Raw genomic sequence first — 10725 nt, 5'->3', positions numbered from 1 at the left:
CGTGCCACATGGCCTGGTTTTCCACACCGGTGACAGATGAAATCCGGTTTGTTTTTAATCAATGGGGGCTGCTGCTTGCGTTCTGCTACAGGACTACATGATCTAGCTAACTTAGCTTCCAATTGAGCCAGCCTACTCAACTGCTCTTCCTGGCTCAAGGCCAGCTTCTTCACAAGCTCAGTAAGCTCTGACAACTCCAGGTTTTGTTTACTAGCATGCTCGGGTTTTGATTTTGGACCCTGATATGCTCTGTGCGTCTGCATCTCGCTGACAGGTTTCCTGGGCTTGGCCTGAAACCTCCTGGATTCGCGTGCTAGGCCACGCAGCTCTGCCTGGAGCTCTCGAAATGAGAAAAATCTTGACTTCATAGGAGCCATCCTTAAGTAAACATCCTCATCATTTAACCCTCGGAAGAACTGACGAATGAGCTTAACATCACGATCCGGGAAGGGATATCCTTCATTCTGGGACCCCTCAGCTGCCTGCAAAGTAGCCTCCAGTGCAATTGCATATGAGCAGGGTGACTCACCAGGCTTCTGGGTCCGCTCATAGAAGTCTGCGAGAGGGTCCACAGATGTCTGCACATCGCTATATTCAGCTCTCAGCTCGTCAAATGCCCTAGCGGCCGTCTGCTCACTGTGGGGTAAGTTCAGCACTAGCTTCCTAGCCTCACCGCCCAGGTGCCGGACCACGGTGGCAAAGGCCAGGTGGGGGGGGAGGCTTCCAGCATCCAAGAGATATTGCATATCCCTGATCCAGTCATCTATGAGGACTCTGTCTGTATTGCCACTAAACACCTGCACATTCTTTACCTGGTGTGTCTGTGTAAAGCCATACTGAGGAACGTAGTGCACAAGTGCTGGCGAACTCATAGTGCCTGGAACGGGGAGAGAGTGTGGCTGAGCTGGCATGCCCCAAGAAGGGTGGGGCTGAGGGCTGCCCCACTGGGGGTGACTTCCAGCAGTAGTATGAGGACTGGCATTGTTTGTTGGCGGTCCATAGGTCACTTTGGGTCTCACAGATCTAGGTAGGGCCACTGCTGCATTTTCTTCCACCTTTATTTCCACCAGATGTCCAGTACTCTGTCTATGTTCTCTTTGAGGAAGGCTGGCTGGTGCACTAGGAAACCAGGTAGCATTGGAGTAAGATTCACTTGTGGGAGCTAGCTGATGGGGGCTTATTTTGTCAGCGCCCTCCATTAATCCTATTTATTGCTATATAAATGTATCTATATATATATATATATATATATATATTTGTAACTAAACACTACCGATCTCTGGCACAGCAATATGCTACACTGGATTGGCCTGAGAGAATCTAGAAGAAAAGAAAAAAAAAACTGTAAAAAAAAAAGAAATAAAGGTGAACTCCTGGTAGATTTTCTAGGGAGCAAGAAGTTACTAACAGAACAAAAAAAAGTAACTAAAACACTGTGAACACTTTTTTTTTTTCAGCCTCGTCAAAACACGTAAAAGAAAACACATCTGCACCAGAAAACCAGTACCTCTAATGACGATTAAATTGTAAACAAAGTTAGAATTATTATTTTTTTTTTTTTTTACTAAGGATATTCTGTACAAGGGAAACCACGCTGCCTGCGGTAGTAGCACCCACGCCGATCTTCGCACCACATCCGGGTCACGGCACCAAAGATGTAACCCTGTCTCTCTCCGCGGTTCCCTAGCGAAGCTCTGCGTTGTGTTAGATGTTATGAAAGAAACCAGGGAACACGTGCTGTGGTGCGTCAGGTGGTCGCGCTGCTTTATTTCCAGAATTCACTCTCCGTAGCGGGCAGTGGCTTAACGGAGTAAAACAGAAAATTATCGACCAATGATGACATGTGACAATATGAAATCACGTACACGATGTACAAAACATATTGATCACACACAATCAAACACAATCCCTACACATTCCAGAATTCCACATTAAAAATCTACAAACGAAACCGCCATCGCTAAAACATCCCGACTTTCCCTCAACGCCAAAAGGCATAAAATAACAGATTTGCAGAAAATTGCAGATTTCCAGTATACCAATGACACTGGGGTGATTATACTTCTACTCTATAAGACATTTTTTGAATGCGTTCAGGTTTTACAAAGATTAGCTAGAACAGCACAATAAGCATGGCTTACCTTAACGGAGTAAAACAGAAAATGACTCCGCGTAAGCAACGTCAAAAAAATGAACCTGCACCGTGTGTGCGCCACCTGGTGGCTCCAACTACCATCTCCACCTTACATATACATATTTTATTTTGTTATCATTCAGTTAGTGATTCAGTTGATACACTAAGTTTTTACTTAGACTACAAGGCTAATTCAAGAGTTGTCGATTTTTCCCTAATAGTTCACACTGCGCCATCTTATGGTTCCTCTCAATAACCACAGGCGCAAACTCCCACTACTCCAAAAACGTTGACGTCTTCTGCTAACTATATATTTTTAGTGTAATGTAACTAAATAATATACGGAACTGAAAATTGCCGAACATGTGGAAGAAGATATCTTAACTTCCCGCGACAGTCTTAAATGTTTTTGTCTGCCATTCTGTCATAAGGAAAAATGGGAGGAGCTAAATGGTAATAAGAGGAGGCCACGCCCATGTGTTTTTGAGAAGCGGCGAAACTTTGTTCAACAGAGTTGTTTCATATTTTAGGGAAAATATTCCGAAGACAATGGACTGAAATGAAGATCTTTGATATTTTAGGCGTAAAGTTTTGGCAAATGCATCTTAACTAAATCTCAGGCCGATTTAGAAACATTCCTTTCGTGGTCGAGTTGTTTCGAAAGTATGGGCAGCGGCAACGAGACCGAAGTGTTTGTTTACGAGCAGGTTATTATTTTGGTGTCGTGTGTTCTCTCGTTTGTAGGGTCTCTTCTCATCATATTCACGTACGCAACTTGGAGTGATCTCAGAACAACGCCAAGAAAGCTGCTGGTCTTCCTGTCTGTCACAGATTTGCTGTCTGCGGCTTCATACTTTTACGGTGTCTGGAGGATGTTTAACTCAAATACGTGGGACTGCGTTGTACAAGGAGCTATATCCACGTTTGCTAATACAAGTTCCTTCTTCTGGACTGTAGCTATAGCCATTTATTTATATATATTCATCGTGAAGTCTAGTCAGAGACTAGCTGACGGCTTGGTGTTATATTTTCATCTTATCAGGTAAATAATTCTTTTGTGAGTTGCTTGAAGTAGGCCTAATTGGATTTTTCGCAAATTCAATACATTTAAAATGACCTTAAGGCTGAACCATTTCAAGTTGACCTATTTTCTGTTTTGATCTGTTAGTATCTTTTTATTCTTTATTTTATTTATCTTTATTTATCTCATTCGCAATTTTAATATTAGATTTGCGATTGTACTCTTTATGATTTGTATTAATATGCAGCAACATTTGAGTTCAAGGAAGAATGTAAATGTTATTTCACAAAAGGACCATCTTGTGCCTTAATTAAATGCAGTGTGACTTCTGTGCGCCTCTTAATACTGGTTCTCTTTGTGATCTTGTATTTAGTTGGGGTGTTCCCCTGGCTATCACAGTAGCAGCCCTGTCTCTACAGAAGATCGGCTACGACGCGTCCGAGGTGTCTGTGGGCTGGTGCTGGGTGAGCATTCAGGAGAAGGACCACGTGCTGTGGATGCTCCTCACAGGGAAGATATGGGAGTTCCTCGCCTACGTCACACTGCCTGTGCTGTACGTCCTCATCAAGAGGCACATCCACAAAGCGGTGAGGCTTCCAGATCCATGTGCTTTGTGGACTGGGGGGGGGGGGGGGTGCTTGGTTTTTGTTCTTGTTTGTATATGGCTCTGTTGTATGACAATCATCTTACATGAATTGCAGCAGATGGCTTAAGATTAGCATAACTTGCTTTTGCGGTTGTTGTGTTCAGTCGGATGTAAAGTCTGATTTAATTCAAAAAGTGCAGTGCCTTGATCGGATCAGATCTTTGTCACATGGCCAGTGTATTTATTAATATGAGCTTAAACAAGCCTCAGTGTCAGCTGGAAGTTCCTTAATTTCAGTCAGTAATAAATCCATGTGTCCTTGGATTACAGCTGTAAGAATAAAGGAGGCTGATCATCCCTCTTTTCCTCCTTCCCTCATCCAGCACGTGGCCCTTTCGGAGTACCGCCCCATCCTGGCTGGACACCTGGCATCCAGCTCGTCCTCCACGATGGCGGACAAGAAGCTAACCCTCATCCCCATCATCTTCATCGCCCTGCGGGTGTGGAGCACCGTCCGCTTCCTGCTCCTGCTGTCCGGTTCTCCCGCCAGACAGAACCCGGTCCTCGTCACCTTGCACGTGAGTCTCCCGGCTCTGCTCCGGGTGTTGTGATTCGATTTGTCGTATCGTTCCGTGCCGGATGTCCTGAGTGTCCTGTTCTCGCGCAGGGTGTTGGCAACACCTTCCAGGGAGCCGCAAACTGCGTCATGTTTGCGCTGTGCACGCGGGTGGTGCGTGCCAGGCTGGCCATGCTGTTCTGCTGTCGCCGGCGTGCCACACCGGGCAGCTCGGACCGACCCTCCCAGCACACCAGCTACACGCCCCCCACTTCATACGTGGACCGGCCCACTGAAGCTCACACCTGGGGGGACGAGGATGCGTGAAGTCTGTAGTCCGTCAGCACATCAGGCCGGGATGCTGCACAGGACTGAGCTGAGCGCTCCCACTGGTGAAGGATTCTACTTTGAGTGTCCAACCAGAGCTCGAAGGGAGAGTGTGTGAGCGCAAATATGCTTATGTTTACATGTGTGTGTTTATTTTTTGTGCATGAGTGTGCACATGTGCACATCTGCGTGTGTGTGTGTGTGTGTGTGTGTGTGTGTGTGTGTGTGTGTGTGTGTGTGTGTGTGTGTGTGTGTGTGTGTGTGTGTGTGTGTAAGCCGTGTTAGTATCTCAGACTCTGCCTTCTGGTTTTCGCAAGTACCTTTGAGGATTACAGAAGACTGCAGTCATATGCGCTGGTGCACTTTACATTAGCAGCGTGGCACGAGGAACATGGCCCGCCCTGTGCCACTTCACAGAGCAAGTCCAATGTGTTGTAGGTGCTGCTTCATTTTCTGTGGAAATTGAATGTCTGGCTCAGGGATGGAGAGCTTGATTTAGTGACCAAAGAACCAAATGTGCTGTAAACACTAAGCTCAGACATTTTCCCTGACTAAGCATATTTTACCATGTGCAAGGAACTGCATTGTATTTGAAATGGCAATTTATTTGAAAATAGGTTTGATATGCAGCATGTATTTAACAGTAGGAAATATGATGTTTTAAATCCCATGTTTTATACTGTATTGTCTTGTGGAAAATGTACAAAACCTTTTGATGGCAAATGGTGCATTATCTTGCTCAGCACTGCACCGCATCACGAATCCTTTTAGCATATTCAAGGACAATTCAGTTCAATCTTTTACACTACAGAGTCAACAATGGGAATTATTTTATTATATTGTATCTTTATGCAGTTGTTATTTCAGTTATGTGTTTTTTATTTGATTGTTTTTATGAATATTTCTTGGATTTTGGTTGAATTAAAGTTACACTGACCAAAACAGATTCTGCATTTAGATTTCAGAGGAACTGTTTGAAAGCATGACTATTTATAATTCTATGATGCTTGCCTTTGCATCTGGGGAGACTGCTAATATGATGGTTAGCCCCCTTTTAAATATCCATAATTCTCTTTGATAGCTCTCACTGCATTTTGTCCACCAACAGTCTGCTGCAAATTCACGAGAGATCTCTTTTGATGAAATCTGGCCAGTCAGTCACCACCAGTCATATCTAGTCAAACCGGATCAGCTGTCTTGGAACTCAAAAGACGGCTTTAGGAAAGACAGCCGGCAGGCATTAAGATGTACAGCGAGAGACGTTAGGGTGACAGACGAAGAGTGGAGTTCAGGAAGATGTTGGTATGGCGTTCACACTTTCAGTTCTTGGAGAAAAAAAACTCAAAGCCTGAACTGAACTGGAAGCACAAAAGAGAAGAGGAAGTGTGTGTGTGTGTGTGTGTGTGTGTGAGACTCGCTGACTGACTCAGGAGATGTGACGTTGTGCCAAAACCGCCTGGATTATTTACCGTGTCACTTCCCTTTGAGGCAACAGCTGTCCATAAGCTCATCTTATGACCGCTCAGTCCCCACAGATTAAGGAAAGGGGCATTGCATTTATTTTGATGTGATTGTGCAAACTTTGCTTTAAGATGCGTTGCATTATAAATGGTTGAGTAACCAGTAATTTTCTTCTGAAATGGGTAACCGTAAAGATTTTGAAATTCTGCCTTGACTGCCTTGACAAATAAAAGCCTTTCAGTTGTAATTAGCACTCTTTCTACTCTAATACTCTTGTTTTCTATCGCTTGCTGTCTAAACAGCATTGCCATTAAAGACCCCTTTCCTGTGTGTAACTCTACACTGTGTCCTCTATGTAACTGTATCCGCTTTCTTCCGTGCAACCCAACTCCATCCGATGTGCCCTAACGCTGCTCCCCCAACTCTGTATATCTGCCCTTGACCCAGACTGCATTGCTGCAGTCGTCCTTCCTGCACAACGTACCCAAACTCGCACAGCCGCATTCTGCGCTCGCCGCACGTCGTCTCCAACTCCTCGCTTCCTCCTCCTCCCGTTTTATTGCTCTGCAGAGGAACTCCCCGCAAGGCCAAAGCGCTTGGGGAGAGGAGGCAGAGTCGGCCGTGTGCGGGACGCCCCCCCCCCCAACCTCCGCGCTGCGTTTGTCTCCGCGACCCACACAAATAAAGGGCCGTGGACCTCCTGCTTAAGCTGATGAGGTGCAATCAGCAAGATGAATGAGTTTGCTGGGGGAGGAGTGGGGCTGAATGCAGTGCTGCACTGCAGGAGGAGACGCAGGCTGGTCACACAGGGACATCTACTGTCCACTCTGTGCCGCTGAAACAGTCCGCCTGCACCTGGCAAGCTGGGGAGCGTCCTGGCACGGGAGTGAGGCTCACCAGGAGTCTGTGTGGATAATCTATTCACTATTACACATGCAAAATGAACATGGCAACTGATCAGTGTGTTTGTAATTCTGATGAAACGGCACATTAATTGGTAATACTTTTGGAAACATTGTTAGAACGTGCTCTACTCTTGTGCAAAAACAAAGCTTTTGTAGTGTTGTGACCTTGAATTGATCATGTTAGTCATAACATAGATGTTGAATGTTTCGATTCTTTATCAGTAGTAACTGATACAATATTAGGCAGCCAATGTGGAAATACAGTTTCTAATCTGATGAAGAAGTGCTTAATCTGCTGAAGGTGTGCTCCTGTGTGTTGTAACTCTAAGATTTAGCCCTATCGACAGGATGTCCGAAGTTCAAAGATGTTGTTGTTTACATGCATACATGTCTTGTGACTCGGTGAGCACAGTAATCTTCAGATGTCTCCCTGACATTTGAATTAGTATGAGAAACATGTGCTGATGCACCATATGCTAGAAGTGCGTCTCCTAAACCTTCCCACCAGCAGTCGTTGTGCTCACACTGAGAACGGGGGACACGGAGGAGCGGACTGGGAACTGGTGCTGGAGGGGTTGGCGCTAGGCAACGCTGAAAAAAGAGAAATGGCAGTGAACAACTGTCCTTCTGAATTCTACACCAACTCCTTCACTCCTTCAGAGGGCGGGGTTAAGCCCAGGGTTTGGCAGCCCCCGCACGCACCGAAGCGACTTCATCAAGTGGACACACTCTCCGACTTCTCACTCTTTCCTCCTATTTTGGCAGCTTGCCCACATAATTCATTAACTCCGCAACGCAGGAGCTGGGAGCAACCACAGGGGAAATATATGTGCTCCCGATGCTATAGTGATGGCTCCATGAGCTGCTGCCATAGAGCCCAGCTGCTTGAAAATTGAAAGAAGCATTGTTTCCAAAACTGTGAACTGTGAAAACGACTAATTAAGTATGTCTTAAAAGAAACTTAGAAAAGACAAGTTGATTATGTTTTCAAAGGATTCTTTGGACGAATGAAGGTGCGGTGGGGAACAGTTATACGTGGTGGGCTGTTTTCTGGAGCTGCAATAACAGATCAATAATTTAAATAGTTATTTAAACATCAATAACATTCTAGGAGCACAGTCATTGAAACACTATGTGCATTTAATGTGCTCTGGGCTGTGCTCGTGAAGTACAGGTGATTTTGATCATTCCTGATTAGATCTTTCATATAAAATCTCAGCAAAACTGAACTGGATAATATTGAGGTAATATATGAAAAAAAATGCTAATAATAATATTTGTTTGTTCTTTATTTACTTTACATACTTTTATCATGTAGAGGTTTACCAATCAGAAAGTGCTAAATAAACAGTAAGTGTACCTTTGTAATATAACAAGGGGACCCCCCATATACACATACTGTACCACACACACTATTAAAGGCTGCTCTGCAGCTACTGACATTGAGTAATTATTCTATTACACCTTCTTCTGAGTCTCTTGTATGAAGAGAGGAGGTCGTATATCTGTGGTGGTGTGAGGATAGAGCACATTGGTGATCAGGGCTGCAGCCAGGAGGAAACCGCCATTATGTCACTGTTTTGCTGAGTGGTGGTATTTATTGGTGTTGTTTGTTATTGGCCTATTTTGTTGTTGTTTATTTGTGGGGGAGGAGGGTAAGAAGCCCATGGTGTTTTACTTTTACAGTCTTTGGAGACATTTTGTTTGCCAGCATAGCAAACTGAGCTATGAGATTAAACCTAATAGTTGTACTATAAACTCTAATCACTTACAAAGTTAGCAAGCTGTTATTAAAAAAAAAACATTTTTATAGGAGAGTCTATAACTCTTAAAGAGACTTTTAAGAGAGGCTATTGAAACACCTGTGCTGTTGTCATTCCCTCATGGTAAAATGCTACAACACTGAACATTAGGCTAACTATGTAAATCGATCATTGAATCACAGAAGAAGGTTAACACCAATGATGTCCCAATGGTGATACGGGTGAGACTGTAACCCATAAACTAAAGGAGTGTTTCTGATAGATCCGATAGATCCCAGGAACGACATCATCAATCTTAGTCCTGAAGAACGATCCAAGAAAGAACACAAAAAAGGAGTGAGTGAGGATAAAATATATGACCACTCACTCACTGGAAGGGTGAAACAGGAATTTTATATTTATAGGGCAGTCATGGCCTGGCGGTTAGGGAACTGGTCTTGTGACTGGAGGGTCGCAGGTTCGATTCCCAGACCTGAGGCCATGACTGAGGTGCCCCTGAGCAAGACCCTTAACCCTCAATTGCTCACTTGTATAAAAAATGAGATTAAAAAAATTTAAGTCGCTCTGGATAAGAGTGTCTGCTACATGCGGTAAATGTAAATGTAAATATATTATTATATACATACTAAAGATTGAGGCAGTCATGGTGTGGTGGTTAGGGACCCAGTCTCGTGACAAGAGGGTCGTGGGTTCAAGTCGCAGGCCCTAGGCCATGACAGAAGAACCCTTGAGCAAGGCTCTTACCCCCAATTGCTTCCGTTGAACTGGGTTAAGATACCACAGCCCCCTAGTGATCTCTAGCAGGCACTTTGTAAGTTACTCTGGGTAAGAGTGTCTGCTAAATGTATGTATATATATGTACTGCAGAATGAAGAAATTCATTATACATAAATAAATCTCATTTTGAAATTTTATAAAAGAAGAAATATAAATATGAAATGTTTTAAAGGTGCATAACTGATACATATAACAATACGCATGCTATGAGTAATAATATTAATAAAATAATATAATGTAGAGTAACAGGCTTGAATCAGAAAATAATTCGATGGCAGTAATTTACCACTCTGGGTGACCCAAACCTCAGTGCATAAGGACTGATGCAGGAACTCTATAGATCTGTCACTCTCCTGTTACCTTGCAGCATACTGCCTGTAGGGGGAGCCAGCATACCATGAAACATCCACATCCAGGCCCTTCAGAGGCCTCTACAGGTGACGTGAGGCTGAGCAGCCCCAGTATGAATGGCAGTGCCTGCCCTGAGCTGGAGGAAGTGCCCTGTGCGCGACCTGCTTCCACTGCCAGCTGCTTGTTCCTGAGATCAAAGACGGGAGCGAACAGGTCCCGACAGAGAACTCAAACCAGGCCTCTGTGTTTCCTCTTTCCCTTGTGAGAAACTGTTCTACCACGGCTGGCATCTGAGCCCTCGTTGCTCGCTGAGACCTACGACAAGGTCACACAGAGGATAGCGGCATGTCTGCGCTAGCACCACGGTGCCTGGAATCTAGAAAAGTTAGCCGTGGTTTTGCGGCTAGCGTCTCCTCTAGGGAAGAGCTAAATGCGTGCTCGCTGTAGAGATGCGAAGGTTATAGGAGCCGTGTTAGCCTTTCCCAGATGCACACCTGTGCAGAACCTCCTGCAGGAGCGCTCTGCCACGTCAAATCGCTCACACACACACACACACACACACACACACACACACACACACACACACACACACACACACACACACACACACACTGGCACACACTCTCTCGCTTCCTGTGTCTGTTGCTTCACTTTAATGTTTCCTTTGAACAACTTGCCAACTGAAATATAGGTCCATACTTCCTGGGCCAACCATGTTCCCCTTTCTAAACATCAGCTCAGCCCACTTCAGAAAGCACAACTGAATTCCAGAATAGCTGAGGTGCATTATGAATTGTGCTTATTAGTCAATAACCAGCTACTGTTTTGCAGAAGAACCTCCATA

At 44.6% G+C, this 10725-nt stretch overlaps 1 protein-coding gene across 1 annotated transcript; it reads left to right on the top strand.

The window, feature by feature from the left end:
• The first annotated feature begins 2723 nt into the window (after window positions 1-2723).
• On the top strand, window positions 2724-6325 carry gpr157 (G protein-coupled receptor 157). Its single transcript, XM_076991982.1, has 4 exons — window positions 2724-3176; window positions 3529-3742; window positions 4125-4319; window positions 4409-6325. Exons 1-4 carry the CDS (start codon window positions 2800-2802, stop codon window positions 4622-4624), a joined length of 1002 nt encoding a protein of 333 aa, XP_076848097.1. The 5' UTR covers window positions 2724-2799; the 3' UTR covers window positions 4625-6325.
• The last annotated feature ends 4400 nt before the right edge of the window (window positions 6326-10725 follow it).

This window comes from Brachyhypopomus gauderio, unplaced genomic scaffold, assembly GCF_052324685.1.
Source record: "Brachyhypopomus gauderio isolate BG-103 unplaced genomic scaffold, BGAUD_0.2 sc88, whole genome shotgun sequence".
Classification (NCBI taxonomy): domain Eukaryota; kingdom Metazoa; phylum Chordata; class Actinopteri; order Gymnotiformes; family Hypopomidae; genus Brachyhypopomus; species Brachyhypopomus gauderio.
The sequence above is the reverse complement of the archived record's forward strand: the minus strand, read 5'-3'. Positions and strand labels throughout refer to the sequence as shown.